Source organism: Monodon monoceros, unplaced genomic scaffold, assembly GCF_005190385.1.
Source record: "Monodon monoceros isolate NGI ecotype Baffin Bay Population unplaced genomic scaffold, NGI_Narwhal_1 Super_Scaffold_14, whole genome shotgun sequence".
Classification (NCBI taxonomy): Eukaryota; Metazoa; Chordata; class Mammalia; order Artiodactyla; family Monodontidae; genus Monodon; species Monodon monoceros.
The window spans coordinates 26328806-26347394 of record NW_021703770.1 but is presented as its reverse complement, the minus strand read 5'-3'; the positions used below and the strand labels follow the sequence as shown (position 1 = coordinate 26347394).

At 37.2% G+C, this 18589-nt stretch overlaps 1 protein-coding gene across 2 annotated transcripts in view; it reads left to right on the top strand.

Annotated features, from left to right (window-relative positions):
* Window positions 1-92: 92 nt before the first annotated feature.
* EMC2 (ER membrane protein complex subunit 2) overlaps window positions 93-18589 on the top strand; it is a 52411-nt gene continuing 33914 nt past the window's right edge. For both annotated transcript variants that reach the window (XM_029223238.1, XM_029223237.1), the window contains exons 1-4: window positions 93-202; window positions 10282-10395; window positions 10913-10977; window positions 13219-13304. In XM_029223238.1, the coding sequence (XP_029079071.1) occupies window positions 163-202; window positions 10282-10395; window positions 10913-10977; window positions 13219-13304 (305 nt within the window). In that variant the 5' untranslated portion in view covers window positions 93-162. The remainder of the gene's footprint in view (window positions 203-10281; window positions 10396-10912; window positions 10978-13218; window positions 13305-18589) is intronic.

Sequence of the window (18589 nt, the reverse complement as noted above, 5' to 3'; positions counted from 1 at the left end):
GACTGCCCCTCGGCAGAGCCGCGTGCACGTGTGAGGCGGATCCCGCCCCCTCCGCGCTCTTGGCCAATGAGAAATGGTGTCGTAATTCGCCACCGCCTAGTCTCGGGTCGTGTGACCACATCTCCCCGCCCTCTCGCCCGGTTGCCTCCAGGTTCTGAGAAGATGGCGAAGGTCTCAGAGCTTTACGATGTCACATGGGAAGGTAACTGCTGCCGGGGCGGGCGCGGAAAGACCAGAAGCCGTGGGAAGCCGTTCGGGAGTACCTACTGCCCTCGGAGAGCTGGATTTTCCGGTCTCTCTTCGGCATTGGACCGGCAGAGCTGTGGTGGTGGCTGAGGTGGAGGTTGAGGCTGACCCCTTCATTGGCCCGGCCACCGACTGGGGTCTGCGGTGTTTCCCACCTCTTGCGCCAGTAGGCTGACCGACCGTCCTACCTCCGCGCCAGTCCAACGGCCCAGGGTAGCTTCCATTGAAAGGCGGCCGGGACCTGGGGCTAGGGTTGTCATACGTTTCCTGTGGCTGCTGGGCGGCGCGGAGGAGGCGGGATAGTTGCCTGCAGAAGCGTCTTTGCAGCCGAGAAATACACGGCCTGTACAGGCCTTTGAAGTGCTCTGTAAGGGTTACAATTCTGTGTAGTAAAGGTGTGTGGAAAACCCGTGAACATATCTGATTCTTTTACATGCCAGTTTACATTTCATTCTCTCTTCAAAACTGGGTTTCTGATTTCTCCCCTTGTTAATTATTCCCTGTCCCATTCCCCCTCAAAACACATTTACACACACAACTTCCTTCTTATTCCCTCCCAGTAATTCCTTTTCTGAAGGGGAAGTACCTCTGGTTTAACCTGAGGTGGAGTTTGTGTTTAAATTTGGAAGCAGCCAAACTTTGGACGAGTTCTGTAAGAGATTTTCCTTTCTTAAAAACTTTCATGGGAGGCATGCATGCTTAAGAGAAGAGCCTTGAGTTTCTCTAAGGCATGGAATTTGTGTAATCGAAGTTTATATTCCCAACATTTCACAGTAGACTTCAGTAGCTTATTTGTTCGGATATTTAAATAATGGCCTGATAACATGTGGACTGAAAACTATATTGATTGTTCAGTGGTGAGTAAATCTTTCCAGTATTACAAAGTTGAAAACAATAATGGGAAAAGGTAAAATTCTTTTATACTGGAAGTGAATTCAGTGATGTATTATTGCTTTTGTGGCTTCTAGCACACTGAACTGCAGTGCTTCTACCTGTACTGGGGAATCCATTATATTAAAAGTATTAAGTTCTCAGTACTTGGAGACAGCAAATTAAGTAACACAGTCCCTACCTTCAGGGAGTTCATAGTCAAATGGAGGAGGACAGACTTGTAACATAGTTTTAAAAGGCTTGTGTCAGGGTATATTCCTTCAGTAGATACGTGGCTGTTATTTTTAATGCTTTTAAGAAATTTTCAAATATTTCATGGTATTTCAAAGGTGCTATTTTGAAGGTATGTTCAATATAAGTTTCTTAGATGATAGTGTTGTGTAGAATGGTAGGGAAGGAGTAGGTGTGTAACTACCAGCAGACAAGGTAATTTAAGTAACTTGGACCTTACCCTGTGGACATTCTAAAGATGAGTGACATAATTAGATTTAGATTAATCAGTGATAACTACTTCACAAGTTTGTTGAGGAACAAAAGGGAAAACGTATGTTAAAGTGCTTTTAAACTATTAAATACATATAAAAAGATGATCTGACACCTCCCTGTGTCTCCAGCTTTATCTTAAGCTACTCTTACCCTTGCTCTGTGAGCTGGCCACGCTGGCTTTTGTTGAATTCCCTAAATGTGCGATGCTCCTCTAGTCTTAAGACTGGATACAAGCTATTCCTTCTGATAGGAGTGTTCTTCCCTCCTGGTTCTACTCTTATACTCTGCTCTACCGACTATACTTTTATCATTTCTCGGCATTCCCCTCAAAGGTCACATACTTCAGAGAGCCTTCCTTGACCACCCTACCCCCGCCCATTCTCCATCCCGCCACCAAAATTTAAAAGAGAAAAGACAACAAAAACAAGCAACAAAACTTACCCCTGGTCCTTTAACTATGTGTCCTCATAGTACTGAAGTACTTACCCAATTGTGTTAAGTTTAAAAATGTCTCTCCTCGAATGAAGAGGGACCAGGCCTATCTTGTTCTAGTGCATGACATATTGGAGGAACTTGGTGATCTGTTGACTAAATGAATTGTTAGTAGGATTAAAAAATTTAAAAATCATCACAAAAAATACTATAAGTAATTTAGTATTGGAGTGATATTTTTAGTATCTTAGACTTAGGCAACTCACTTAGCAAATAGAATATAGTTTGCTCATTTTAATTAATGTAATCAATAAGTAGAATTAAAATTCTATTTTAGGAGACTTTTAGGAAAAGAGTATTGTAGATTTTTCTTTCAGAGACTTTTGGTAACAAGAGGGTAATGGGAGGACCCTCGGGGTAGTTTTTTTGTTTAGATTTGGAGGGGGGGCGGGAGTGTCAGTTGACCTGTGTCCTTTAAGAATTCCATTGAATAGGGCTTCCCTGGTGGCGCAGTGGTTGGGAGTCCGCCTGCCGATGCAGGGGACACGGATTTGTGCCCTGGTCCGGGAGGATCCCATGTGCCGCGGAGCGTCTGGGACCGTGGGCCATGGCCGCTGAGCCTGCGCGTCCAGAGCCTGTGCTCCGCAACGGGAGAGGCCACAGCAGTGAGAGGCCCGCGTACCGCAAAAAAAAAAAAAAAAAAAAAAGTTTATTACATATTTATAAAAGACGTATATACTAAGTTTAACACTCTCAGTCTCTGTTGGGCTCTATAAAAAAGTAGGTATATGGTTTATTTATAAGCCAGTTGAAAGTTATTGATGTTTATTATATAGAGGAGTTTGGAGGTGGGAAAGAGTTGAAGGAGGGTATAGTCAAGTTTGTTGAGAATAGGGTATTTGGGCAGAATATGGATAGGATGCCTTGCACAGTGCCTGGCCTATAATAGGCATTAAATGAATATTTGTTGAAAAAATATTTATTAAAAATATTTGAGGGGATTTTAGTTGTATATGCTCACTGTCTCTACTTCTCTTTTTATTCAGTCCTTTAAACAACCACAATTTGGTTTCCATGCTCTATTAGTCTAGTAAGATTTCTAGGGAGATATAATGCCGGGTCTAATGTATCTGTTTTGTACATCTATACTACATTTGTCATTGCAGGTCATTCCCTCTATGAAAAATTCTTTCGTTGGTTTCTTAATAGCATTAAGGCTCTCTTTTTACTTTTCAGAACTTTGATGTGTTCTCTACATCCATTTGCTCCTTAATTTTTGATGTCCCCAGTGGTTCTTTCCTTAGCCCTCTTCTTAATCTGTTATTGGTGGTGATTAATCCTGAGTTCAACAGACTTCTAACTGATGCAGGCATAGGTGTTATGTGGTCTGTGACTTTCCTGAAATTATATGCAAAATTGAGTGTGTTTTTAAACATGTACATATTTCTGGGGGAAAGTTGGTTCAAAGGTCCCATCAGCTTCAAAGAGCTCTAAAAAGGTTGAATGTCTTCTGTGGGTAATCACCCACACCTAGCTTTAATTATTAGCCTGTATGCTAAATGACATGTTAGTTAAACATATATTTGAGTACTTTGTGCCAGCTGCTGTTCCAGTTCTTGAGGATACAGTGCTGAAAAAGACAGGCAGGGTCCCAGGTCTCACGGCATGTACCCTGAGATTTCACTTCTTCACTAAAGGTTCATATTTATGGATATGTAAATATTTAGTGAAGGTCATTTTTGCAAGGTAAGAGCTGGAGAGGTAGGTTGGTGCCTTGAATACTAGCCTAAGGAATTTGGACTTTATTTTGTAGATAGTTGGGAGCCACTTTCCTATTTAAAAAAAAAAAAAGATCAGTGACTCCTTTTGTTAAACTTAAAATTTTAAATGGACTTTTGATATAGGGCAGGGCTTTTTCTTTGATAGGGATCTCCTGATTGAAATTCCTTGTCATCTTTAATAAACCATTTTCAACTTTGCTTTCTGTAACATGGAACAAGAACATAAAGACCCTTGTATAGCAGCTTCAGTGCACAAGTCAGTGCATTGAGTCACCTTAATATAACAGCAGTTTTTGAAAGCTCTTTACCTTTGTGGAGTCTTTTTAAAGCATCCAGCTTTGTTTTATAGAAAAAGTCTATCTTTTACACTCACGTTTTTTTTGGCTTTTGTAATATTTAATTATAGTATATAATTACATTAAGTTTAACTGCCATGAACTGGTTTGCATGCAAACACAACTGACTTTTTGAAACGTAACAAATAATGGAAACAACCAAGAGCCTGTTGGCCAAGAGCTTCTCAAATGCTAGGGGCATCATTAGTATTTTTTGCAGGAAGAAATTCTTTGATTATAACTGGAGGATAGTTAGAGTTTTTAATGAACCTTATTAATGTCACCCATCATATTTTTTTCATTGAAGTATAGTTAATTTACAAACACCCCTCATATTTTAATTACTTGTTTACATTCTGTACACACACAAATCTTCTCAGTGCTTCCAATGACCAGCATAGTGGTGAGAGTCAAAAAATAGCTCTCAGTAAATGCTAATTAAAATTTTTGTAGCACTTTATATTTTATGAAGTGCTTTACATAAATTATCTGATATTAGGAGTTCTAAACTCAGATGCCAAGAAGATGAGGATAATGTGTGAAATTACGTGAAAGATGATAGTGGTGCCTATGAAGAACTGGTGAGTGCATGCCTTATCTAAAGGTAATCAGAATCAGATTAAAAACAGATTACCCCCCACCCCAACCCCCAACATTGTACTGGCTAAGACATTTGAGGGGTCTAGGTTTTGCTTTATGTAACGTTCATGGCAGATAGGCTTGTGATCTTCTGTATTTTATAGCTGAGGTTAGAAATGTTATATAACAGGTCCAAGATGACTATGCTAAGTAGCAGCATTGGGATTTAAACCAGAGTCCTCTGACTGTAGCTCCTATGTCTTTATGCCACTTCATGCTCTAAATCTGGAATTGGCATTATTTTCTGTAAAGGGCCAGGTAGTAAATATTTTCAGCTTTGTGTGACATATGGTTTGTCTCAACTATTCAGCTCTACCATTGTAGCACAGAAACAGTCAGACAGTACCGAAATGAATAAGGGTACCTGTGGGTTTTTTTGTTTTGGGTTTTTTTTGGGGGGTGGGGGGTGCCTGTGTTCTGGTAAAACTTTATCTATAAAACAAGTGGCTGCAAAATTTGGTCCTGGGACTTTAGTTTATTGACCCCTGCTTTCAGTCTCCTGCTTTAAATGAAATATGAAGACCAAAACCAAAGATGGAAGGATTAGGAAAAGATAAAGAGCATTTGGTTTTAGAGAATGTACTGGTGGCTTGCAGAGAAGTTTCAAAGCCTTTTGGTTCAGAAACAAAAGAGAATTAAAAGTGGGTATGAGAACAGGTAAGGAAACAGAGGGTAGAACATTAATAGCTTAAATTTTTTTGAGCACATTTTGTACCATACACTGTTCTAAACACATAAATTATCTCACAGTGCTTACCACAACAACTATATGATACAGGTATTATTATTTTTCATCTCCACTTTTTAGATGAGAACATTAAAGTGAAAAGTGTTAACTATCCAATATCACACAGATAGAAAGTGGTAGAACTGGCATTTGAACTCCAGCAGTTTCAATTTTGCATCTTCACTTTTAACCACTACACACTAGTGCCTTTAGATAGTAGAAGAGATATCTGAAGAAAGAAGATAAAAATTTAAAGCTTATGGGAGTTTTGAAACACAGGAAAAACCTTTGGATAGTGAAAAGAATTGTGAGGCAAAATTGAAGTGTATGTAACACTTTAAATATATCTTTGAGGGAGTCATAACAGTGCATAGATAATACTTTTTACCTTGCTTTAAAAATATCTTGAAGTACATGTTATACTCAATTTGGTTTTCTTTTAAAATTTAGAACTTGGGTAAATAGGGAAATATTTGCGTGAAAGGGCTCATTGTTTTTCCTAGTTAATCTTTAGAAAAAGTGCTTTTATTACCAAGTCCAAGATCATTCTGCTCAACGAGCAACAGGCTAATAAATCGAGAGGTGAGTTGTTGGGACAAGGAATAGTGACTTTATTCAGAAAGCCAGCCAGCTGAGAAGATGGTGGACTGGTGTCCCAAAGAACCATCTTACCCCAGTTAGAATTCAGGCTCTTTTATAACTAAAAGAGGAGAGGGGGTATGGTTGATTGCTGCAAACTTCTTGGTGTCAAAATCCTTTGTTCTTGCATCTGTTCATGTAGGTCAGGTCATGATGTTCCTGAAAACCTCCAACAAGACAAACTTTATACTCTGTTTGCAACTTCTTATCTCTGTATAAGTAGAAAAGTGTTATACCTTTAAAGGTTGGAGTCTTGAGAAAGGGCTGGCCTGTATATTTCAGGCCATTAGGCAACACTCTTAACTTGTAGCAAAAGCAATAGAATACAAAGGTTAAAGTAAAAGAAAAAGATACAATATGGAGCCAGATTTGTTCTTTCCTATTATACTTTGCTCTCCTAATTTTCCTTCTTCTGGTGACTGATCCTTCAGGTTTTTTTTTTTTTTTTAAGGGTCTCTGGGAGTAGTCTTTGACAGAGAAACACGTTCCCCACCCCTGCTGTGGGTTACATAAACTAAGAATTAACCTGAGCTCCATTTTGCAATGGCCTGAAGGAACTGCTTTGCCTGCCTTCTCTCTCTCCCCCAATAGGTGGGTTGGGCACTTTCCCAGTCCCTGGGAAAAGGTTGGTACCTTTTTGGTACCAGGGACTGGTTTCACGGAAGACAATTTTTCCACGGACCAGGGTAGGGTGGATGGTTTTGGGATGATTCCAGCACATTACATTTGTTGTGCACTTTATTTCTATTGTTATTACATTGTAATATGTAGTGAAATAATTATAAAACTCACCATAATGCCGACAGGAGGTGGAGCTCAGGCAGTAATGAGAATGATGAGGAGTGGCTATAAATACAGATGAAGCTTTGATCACTTGCCCGCTGCACTCAGCTCCTGCTATGCGGCCCGGTTCCTGACAAGCCATGGACTGGTACTGATCCATGACCTGGAGGTTGGAGACCCTTGCCTTACCAAATGAGATACTTTTATTCCTCTACCATAGTTTATGCTCTTTGTTGTAGAATTCATCTAACAAACTCCCTTTGATCCTTAGGGCTTAATTCACATATCACAGGTGTCTTCTTTAACCCTTTCTCCCTGCCAGGTGAAATTAATCTTTCCCTCACCTTGCTTTCTTAGTGCTCTGAACATAACCACTATCTTACCTTTTATCACATTATTTTGCTGCTGTTTGCAGTTTTTCTGTTAACTTGTCAATTTCTTAGGCACACTGGATGATTCTTTTTCATCATTACGTTTATAGCATGTTATAAAAAGTATGTATTAATATATTTTTGAATGACTAATTAGAAGTCATGGGGGACATGACAGTGGGTGAAAGGGAATGTTTTAAAAGTCAGAGATTTTCCAGTAATATACTTTGATTATGAATAAGTAGGAGGAGACTGATGGAAAATTGAGTACTGTTGGTAAATGAGAAATTTGACAAAAAAGGAGATGGGACCAGTTTTTCTCTTTTAGTCTCTAGTTTATGGGAAGGAATTCTACAGTTTCTTAAAGGGCATTCTAAAGCAAGTTAAGAAATAATCTAATAGATTAAAAGATATTTCTTAAATTCAAACTGCATATTTTATTAATTCGCCTGGGCTAGCATTTCTTAATTTGGGTGTCAGGGTACAGGCAAGGGGTGCAGTTTTGTGGAACAGATTTGTAAAACACTAAATAAATTTATATTCCCGAGGCCCTTCCTGTTTTAAAATAGTCTGCCAGGTTGACAGAGAATGTCAACTTCAGACAGTATAACTATGGTATAGGGGATGTGGTTTGAATGAGTTCTGAGAACCCAGGTTGTGGACCTTGTGGATATATGTTATATGCATGTTATCTTGTGGATATATGTTATATTGTGATGTAATAAGGTATAATGTATATTTGGTCTTCATCCCCAATTTCTGGCACAGAGCTCCTAAACCCTTGTAATTTCCTTAGTGATAGGGTTGATAGGAACATCTTCTGTTATAATATTTGGTCTTAGTCCTGGGTTCCACATACAACATCTTCTGAGATTTATAGTGATACATGTCTTTTTATATACCACTGAATAACTGGTGGCTGGATAGCTTCGGGATGGGGGCTGGTCACTGGTAAGACCAAGACTTGAGTGAAGGGTTGGAACTTTCAACCCTACCTCTCAACCTGCTGGAAGGGGAGAGGATCTGGAGATTGACTTAATAACCAGTGTCTAAGGATCTAATCAGTCATGCCTACAGACTGAAACCTTCATAAAAGCCCCTAAACTTCAGGGTTTGTAGAACTTCTAGGTTGGTGGATACATCAAGATGCTGGGATGGTGACTCACTCAGAGAGGGTACTCCTATGCCCCCGAAAACCCCCTCCCACCCCCCAGCTCTTTGCTCTGTGTATCTCTTCCATTTGGTTGTTTCCTGAGTTGTATCCTTTATAAAAAACCAGTAATAGTAAGTGAAGCACTTTCCTGAGTTCTTTCAGCCACTCTAGCAAGCATCAAACTGGATGAGGGAGTTGTAGAAAGGAACCCCTGATTTTGTAACGAGTTGCTCAGAAGTATGGGTATCCCTGACTTGTGTTGGTTTCTGAAGTGGGGGCAGTCTTTTGAGACTGAGTCCTTAACCTGTGGGGTATGAGTAACCTACTTTTTTGTTTGCCTGCTCAATTCCTCTTCAACCTTTAAGATTCAGTTCAAGTTACTTCCTGTGCAGAGTGAGAGTCAAGGTGATTTCTAGGTTTCAGTAGAAGAAATTAACTATGTTAATTTGTAATGATTTTCTAAGACCGTTTTTGTAAATTCACTTAGGGTCCATTTTCATCTTATGATGATTTTTGTTTTCTTTTGTAGACTTCGAACTGTAGGGACTCAGGTAATGCATATAAAGGTAGTGAAAATCCTATATGCTTCCTTAGATATATTCTATAGAAGCATAGCATATTGTTTATTTAACTCATGTGTTCAACAACAACTTAATTCAACTATTTAAATCTGTACAACATGTATGTCAATAGAAGGAAGAAGGTAATACTTCAGATGAATATGTAAGATTTTCAAGAGGTAAGAGTAAGAAAGCATGTATGTAATTGGTGAACTGGACAGTTAATTCTACCTTAGCCATATAAAAAAGGGATCTTTTTTCTGGGTTAGGTACTCCCCCACCCCAGTTATTATTTCTGCTATTGTCAAAATGCTGTTCTTTGAAACTCCAGAGTTCCCTATTGTATTAATATGCAAAGTTGTTCTCTCAACTTTTGTTGTTTGCTAGTGCCTTTGACCTTACTTTACATTATTCATTTTTATCTTTATATATAATCAAAAAATTTCCTTTGTCCTAATTTTTTCTTCTGTGTATTTCCCTGTGTAATTGTGTATCTTTATATGGACTGTTGTAGTAATGTTGTTATTAAGAGAGTTTTGTGATGAATGTTTCTTCAGTGCTGATAGCCTAATATGATACCCTGATTATGAAAATTTTATATTCTTGAGTCAATGGGTAAACTTCAGGAGCACCTTGAATTTTTGAGATTTCAATGTATAATTTTATTTGTTTTTCTGAGAAAATAATCCTTAACTTTTATCAAATTCTGAACATTGTAACCCAAAAAAGCTATGATCCATAGTTGCTTAAAGGGATAGAAGATATTTGTAGCAGACCCATGCCGTACACTACTTTTAAAGATAGTTGTAATATCGGTTGTAATGCATTTTCAGTCTTCTAAAGCAGGGGTCCCCAATCCCCTGTCCTCGGCCTGTTAGGAACCAGGCCACACAGCAGGAGGTGAACGGTGGGTGAGTGAGCAAAGCTTCATCTGCTGCTCCCCATCACTCACATTACCGCCTGAACCATTGCTCGCACTACTGCCTGAAACATGCCCCTCCCCCGTCTGTGGAAAAGTTGTCTTCCACGAAACCACTCCCTGATGCCAAAGAGATTGGGGAGCGCTGTTCTAAAGGATCTGTTGCTCTTGCTAAAATGATTTTCTGCTTTATGAAATTTGAGATACCATAGACTTTTACATTAGTGTGAGTGTATTTTCTTAAAAAGTTGATTTCATCTTGTCAACTGACATTAATCAAATGTATATATATATGTAATCGCAAGCATTTTTTTTTCAGAAATGCGAGATAAAATGAGAAAATGGAGAGAAGAAAACTCACGAAACAGTGAGCAAATTGTGGAAGTTGGAGAGGAATTAATTAATGAATATGCTTCTAAGCTTGGAGATGATAGTAAGTTTTTTAATTTATTGTGTTCATGCTCAGCACGTGTTTCATTTACAGTTCTTAGTTTTTTTTAAAAAATATTATTATTATGTTTTTTCTGCTGTTCATATTAATCTCTCTATGATCTGTTAGTTTTTTAAAAACTTCTTAGGAAGTCTTAATGACAATTTTATTTTGAGAAGGACTTATAATTGTTGGTAGTAGTGAAGCTATCAAATAGGCATTTTTGTTTTAAAGCTCATAAGGCTGTAGTCCTGGTCAGGTCAAAATGTATTTTATAATGATCTTTTGAAACAGTAAAAGTATTAAATAATTAGAGATTTTTTTTTACCTTATATTAAAATATTTTGCATTGCTGAAAACATAAGGTTGCTTTCTTTCCTTAATTCCAGATGTAATACAATAAATCAATTTTCAGTTATGAGTAATGTTCTTTAAAATATCAGAAACAGGAAGAATTTATTATCTAATTTCTGTTCTGAGATTTTTATATTAAATTCAGTTTTTTCCTCTGTGTATCTAGTTTGGATCATATATGAACAGGTGATGATTGCGGCCCTCGACTATGGTCGGGATGACTTGTCATTGGTAGGTATTTAAACTTGTTTTATTTTATATTTAATTTGCTTCATAAATTATGTGTAAGCAGTTAGTATATGGCTGTATTGAATCCTTTCTGTAGGTGGTTTTCAGTGCTACTCTTTTTTTTTTTTTTTTTTTTTTTGCGGTATGCGGACCTCTCACCGTCGTGGCCTCTCCCGTCGCGGAGCACAGGCTCCGGACGCGCAGGCCCAGCGGCCATGGCTCACGGGCCCAGCCGCTCCGCGACATGTGGGATCCTCCCGGACCGGGGCACGAACCCGTGTCCCCTGCATCGGCAGGCAGACTCTCAACCACTGTGCCACCAGGGAAGCCCTCAGTGCTACTCTTGAGTAGCTGGGACTAGCTAGGTACTTTGGGACACAGTATGTTTTTATATCTTTTTAACAATCCTGAGAAGTAGATGTTTAGTATCCCAGTTTCACTGAAGAGGTTAAATTAGTTGGTGAAGGTTATCCACTTAATAGGCGAATTATGCCATATTATAGAGTTAAAAATAAGAAGCATATAGTTTAAAACATTTATTTTTGGGGTTGTTAAATGACTTAATATATAATGTTAAGTACTGTTTTACAATGTTTTAAATGTATATGTTAAATTAGTAGAAAATCCTGACATGTACAGAACATGACTTAAAATATTAATATTAGGTATTTAAGTGGGGCCTGACACATGGAAGTAATTTTTAATTTTAATTTAATTTTAAAATAAAAGAATGATAGCTATATTTTTAAACACTCATGTGCTAGGTGCTATGCTAGAAGGTTTACATCATGGTTTATTTAATCTTTATAATTATTTCTTAATTTGATTTGTGTTTGATACTATCACTATATTCATTATATAAATCAGGAAGCAGTGGTTTCTGTTCTTTTGTTCTGTATTTCTGAGCTCTTAAGTGCTCTTTCACACTGCTTCCTCATTTAAGCCCAAAAGAAATACAAAAAAAACAGAAAGTAGAAATACCCAAGAACATATGCATGTCTAATTAGCTTTGTCCTTTTCAAGGTAATTATGTCATGTTGACTATACACATAATTCCAGTGGAGCTACCAGTGATAAAAAATATTCCACGAAACCGTTGTATTACATTTAGCACCTATGAGACATAGCCTTTGAATACCAACAGAGGTGGCAGCTTATATCTTGAGGGAAATTTTGAAATTTTTTTTTGTATAGCAAAATGCCATTTAGTAAAGTAGGAGATTAAGTGAATAGGTAATAACTTCTTTTGTAACACAGTATTTTTTTTTAATGGTTCAGAAGTTCAGCACAGTTAGCTTGATTGAACAAGTACTATGAGTTTTGCATGATGTCAGAGAAATAAATGACCATCATCTTCAGTTTTGACTAACTTGAATATTTTTCTTATTACAGAACTTAGAGCCACAGACTTTGAAGCTATATTTCCAGATCATATTAAAATCTACTTTATTATTGGTTAATAGTTTCTTCATTAGTTAAAGGCATTTTTAATCAGTTATGCTTGGGGGAACTAGAGTGGACCATTTTTATCATGCTTAATATTTCTAGCACTTCCAAGACTCTTATAATCCCTTATAGGTTGCTGTGAACATAGTAGGTGCTCAATAAATATTTGATTATTTGTGTAGTTGAGTTGATGGGTAAATTATGGATATCTGCCAAAAGGAGATTGGTACTCCATTGATATGGTGTCTGTATTTTATGACCCCAAATCACATGTGTACTGACAAGGTGATTGATTAGAATATGACTTCAACAGGGCAAAATTAAACAAAGTGTTAACAGTATTTGCTAGGGACTTGAGGTTACTACCAAGAAACTTAATTTTTATCAAGAGAATGTTTGTGCAATACTTAGGAAGAAAAGGCCAGCAAGCAGTTGTAGTTATTTAAGTGGTGCCTGACACATTATGGAAGCAATTTTTAAGTGATATGGTAGTAGTATTTGAAGAGTTATTAGTGGACCTCATAATCTGCTCATTTTCTTAGTTAAGAGCTTGATGAGTTTCTGAGAACTGATTGTTGTCCTCACTGTAAGTTCAGAGTTCTTTTACCACATTATTCATTACTGATTAATTTCACTTATGTCATTAGATCTCAGTAATGAAATTATTTAAGAAAAACATTGAAGACTATGTAAGCCGTTCCTTGTAACCCATTTAGTATATGTAGTGTAATTACTACTCTTCAAGTCTTTTTTTTTTTTTTTAATCTTCAAGTCTTTTTTACCAATATTTTTTTTTAGTTTTGTCTTCAGGAGTTGAGAAGACAGTTCCCTGGCAGTCACAGAGTCAAGCGACTAACTGGCATGAGATTTGAAGCCATGGAGAGGTAACTGAATCTTGTAAATAGTGTGATCCTGTTTTAAAATGGCAAACATGGGGTCTTACATTTAGGTCCTTCTGTACCCGAGGCAACATCATTAATTGTGCAAGATCTTTTGCTAGTGAGCTTCAGAATAGTGTCAGAGCGCTTCTCAGCCTAAATCCTGCCAAGTTACTCTCCTTAAATAGAATTTGACATAAGAGTGTAATCCATTTACCATCTTTGGCCTAGTGGAATTGGGATCATGCTTTGGAGTAAAATAGGCTTCCTATCCTGTTTCTAAGGATTTATTAGCTATTGACCAGGCAAATTATTTAAGATTTTCAGCCTTACTCCTCTGTAAAACAAGAATATTACCAACTTGTCAGGGTTGTTTTGGGAATTAATAATGATATACGTGTAGTGCCCTCACAGGCACTCAAGGTATAGAAGCTATTATTATTATTATTTTATTTACTTATTTATTTTTTGCGGTATGCGGGCCTCTCACTGTTGTGGCCTCTCCTGTTACGGAGCACAGGCTCCGGACGTGCAGGCTCAGCGGCCATGGCTCACGGGCACAGCCACTCTGCGGCATGTGGGATCTTCCCAGACCAGGGCACGAACCCGTGTCCCCTGCATTGGCAGGCAGACTGTCAACCACTGTGCCACCAGGGAAGCCCTATTATTATTTTTTTAATTGAGATATAATTGATATATAACATTGTATTAGCTTCAGGTGTATAACATAATGATTTGTTAAATGTGTACTTTGTGAAATGATTAACGCAATAAGTTTAGTTAACATCCATCATCATAGTTATAAATTTTTTTCTTATGATAAGAATGTTTAAGGTTTACTCTGTTAGCAACTTTAAAATGTACAACACAGTATTGTTAACTATAGTAAACCATGCTGTATTATATCCCCAGGACTTAATTTATCTTATAACTGGATGTTTGTACCTTTTGACCACCTTCACCCACTTCTCCCACTCCCCATTCCCTCGTCTGGCAACCACTAATCTGTTCTATGTATCTGTGAGCTCAGGTTCTCTTTGATTCCACATGTAAGTGAGATCATACAGTATTTATCTTTCTCTGTCTGACTTATTACACTTAGCATAATGCCCTTAAGGTCCATCCAGGTTGTCATAAATGGCAGAATTTCTTTCCTTTTTTGTGGCTCAGTAATATTCCATTGTATATACAGTTGACCCTTGAGTAACATGGGTTTGAATTGTGTGAGTCCACTTAGTACGTGGATTGTTTTCAATAGTAAATACTACAGTGCTACACAGTCTGTAGTTGGTTGAATCTGTGGATGTAGAACCTTGGATATGGAAGGGCCGATTTTAAGTTATATATGGATTTTCCTTTTTTTAATTTAAATTTTTACTTTTGGCTGTGCTGGGTCTTTGTCGTGGCACGCAGGCTCTTCATTGTGGCACATGGGCTTCTCGTTGCAGCATGCGGGCTTCTCTAGTTGCAGCACGCGGGCTTCTCTAGTTGCGGTGCACGGGCTCAGTAGTTGTGATGTGTGGGCTCTCTAGTTGTGGCATGCGGGCTCTAGAGCATGTGGGCTCAGTAGTTGCGGCACGTGGGCTTGGTTGCCCTGTGGCATGTGGGATCTTAGTTCCCCAACTAGGAATTGAACCTTCATCCCCTGCATTGGAAGGCGGATTCTTAACCACTGGACCACTAGGGAAGTCCCCTATGTATGGATTTTCCACTGTACTGTAGGTTTGGGGCTCCTGACCCACACGTTGTTCAAGGGTCAGCTGTACTTACACCAAACTGTTTTAGCCATTTATCTGTCAATGGACACGTAGGTTGTTTCCATGTCTTGGCTGTTATAAATAATGCTGCGATGAACATGGGGGTTCAAATATCTTTTCAAGTTAGTGATTTTATTTCCTTTGGATAAATACCCAGAAGTAGAATTGACTAGATTAAATGGTAGTTCTGTGTTTAATTTTTTGAGGAACTTTTATACTGTATTCCATAGTGACTGTGCCAATCTACATTCCCATCGACAGTGCACAAGGGTTCCCTTTTCTCCACATCCTTCCAACACTTGGTATGTTTTGTCTCTTTGATAATAGCCATTCTAATAAGTATGAGGTGATATCACATTGTGGTTTTAATTTTCATTTCCCTGATGATTAGTGATGTTGAGCACCTTTTCATGGACTTGTTGGCTATTTGTGTGTCTTCTTTATTTATTTATTTTTTTTGTGTGTGTGTGTGTCTTCTTTAGAAAAATGTATATTCAGTTGCTCTGACCCCTTTTACTTGGATTGTTTGTTTTTTTGTTATTGAATTATATAAGTTCTTATAATATTTTGGTTATTAGCCCCTTATCAGGTATGATTTGCAAATATTTTCTCTAATTCCATAAGTTGCCTTTTCATTCTGTTGATGTTTTTCTTTGCTGTGCAGAAGCTTTTTTAGTTTGATGTAGTCCCACTTGTTTATTTTTGCTTTGGTTGACTTTGCTTTTTGTGTTGAATCCAAAAAATCATCACCAAGATTGATGTCAAGGAGTTTACCACCTACATTTTTTTCTAGGGGTTTTATGGTTTCAGGTCTTATGTTCAGGTCTTTAATCCATTTGAGTTGTTTTTCTGTATGGTGTAAAGATAGAGGTCCAGTTTCATTCAGGCTGTCTAGTTTTCCCAACACTGTTTATTGAAGAGACTGTTTCTCCCCCATGATATATTCTTAGCTCCTTTGTCATAAATTAATTGACCATATATGTGTGGGTTTATGTCTGGGCTGTCTGTTCTGTCCCATTGATCTATGTGTCTGTTTTTATGCCAGTACCTTACTGTTTTGATTACTATAGGTTTGTAATATAGTCTGAAATCAGGGAGCCTGATCCCTCCAGCTTTGTTTTTCTTGCTCAAGATTGCTTTGGCTACTCAAGATCTTCTGTGATTCCATACAGATTTTAGGATTATTCTATTTCTGTGGGAAATGGCACTGGAATTTTAAGAATTGCACTGAATCTGTAGATTGCTTTGGGTACTATGGACATTTGACTAATCTTAATTTTTCCAGTCCTTGAGCATGAGATAATCATCTCATTTATTTGTGTCTTCAGTTTATTTCATTAGTATCTTACAGTTTGTAGTATATAGGGCTTTCAGCTCTTTGATTAAATTTATTTCTAGGTATTTTATTCTTCTTGATGCAGTTATAAATGGGATTGTTTTCTTAATTTCTCTTTCTGATAGATTCTTATTAGTGTATTGAAACACAACAGATTTTTGTATAGTAATTTTGTATCTGCAACTTTATTGAATTTATTAGTTGTAACAGTTTTTGATGGAGTCCTTTGCACCAGTAAGCTGTGATTGTATTCACCTGTCTTGCAATTTTGGATGCAGTGGTTTGCCCTGTAACTTTAATTGTCTGATGGATATAAGAAGAGTTGTTGGGTCAGCTTTTTTCTTGCGAGGATGGGAGTGATGACTTCCAAGGTCTTTATGTGCCAGACCAGGAACCAGAAATCTTGAGTATCTTTTCATGCAATAATTGGCCATTTATATATGTTCTTTGGAGAAATGTTTGTTCACATTGTCTGTTTTTAAATTGGGTTACTTTATTTATTTACACCTTTTTATTATTTAGTTGTAAGAGTTCTTTATATATAGTCTAGATACAAGTTTTTTATCATATATATGATTTGCAAAAATTTTCTTACATTATGTGAGTTGTCTTTCACTTGCTTAATGGTGTCTGATTACAAAGGATTTTGATTTTTTTATGAAGTTCAGTTCATTTTTTCTTTTGTTGCTTGTCATTGTGGTGTTATTTCTAGAAACCATTGCCTAATTCAAGGTCACAAAGATTACACCTCTTTTCTTCTAACAGTTTTATAGTTTCAGTTTTTGCATTTAGGTCATTGACACTTTTTGAGTTAATACAGTATGAAGAAGGTGTCCAACTTTATTCTTTCTTTTGTGGATACCCCGTTGTTCCAGCACCATTTGTTGAAAAGACTGCTTTCCCCATTTAATTGTCTTGGGCAATTAAATCAATTGAATGTAAATGCGATGTTTTATTTCTGGGCTTTCAATTCTGTTCCATCGATATATATGTTTATTATATACCACACTGTATCGATCCCAATATTGATATTGTAGCTTTGTAGTAAGTTCTAAAATTGGGAAGTGTGAGTCCTTCAACTTTGTGGGGTTTTTTTTCAAGATTATTTTGTCTGAGTCTCTTAAATTTTTATATTCATTTTAGAGTCAGCTTGTTGTTTCTTACCTTTTTAACTTGGTGTTTTAGGTGAGACAGGGTTAACTTGTACCTCAATTGTAGCAGCTTTTTTCACATAGGATCTATTGATATAGTTTTTCTTAACCCGTTTATTTCTTGGCTTTTGGCTTATGTGTTTATGTATATGTATAGTTTAATATCTTTGGATTTTCTCAGTTAGCAAAGGGCATGGATAAATAAAAATAAATAAAATATTATTATTATAGGTTAGCAGAAAATAATTTTGAATCAGAGGACAGAATGGAAGAAATCTGCAAAGGATTGCTCCTGAATCAGTATTCTACTCTAATACCACTTTTTGTTTTACTTCAAGTAGTATGAGTTCCTAGCCCGTTCTTAAAATATGTGAATAGCAAAGCACATCCCAGAGTCCAAGATGAATGATTTTTCAAATTATCTTTTTAACACATTTTAATAGTTATCATTCTACCCTCTTTCCAGCCATACAAAAAATTGATATGGTAACAATAATTTATTTTTAAGTATTAACTCAGGTTTCTAAGAAACCTAGTGAACTTTAATTTCTTTAAGCTTTTACTCTTTAATTGAAACTCATATCATCATTTTACCTAGTAAGGTTTTACTGTTTTTTTCTGAAAGAGTGGCTGTTATATGTTTTTGTTACACAGGACCTTTAACCATTGATTCTCATACATGATTGTGTGAATTAGAATTATCTGTGGCATTTAAAAAATATGTAGTTGCCTAGTCCTCACTACTGAAATCAGTCTCTTAGGGGTGTAATGCAGGAGAATAGACAGGCAGATTTGAGAACGTTGCTGACTAAAGGTAAATTTTTATGGACCTTCAGTGTATTAGTCAAGACTCTCTAGAGAAACAGAACCAGTGGGATGTGTGTATATGTGTGTGTGTGTGTGTGTGTGTGTGTGTGTGTGTGTATACATATACATATATATATAATGGAGATTTATTATGAGGCAGTTATGGAGGCTAAGAAGTCCCAGGATCTGCTCTCTGTGACCTGGAGACCCAGGAAAGCTGGTGCTGTAATTCAGTCTGAG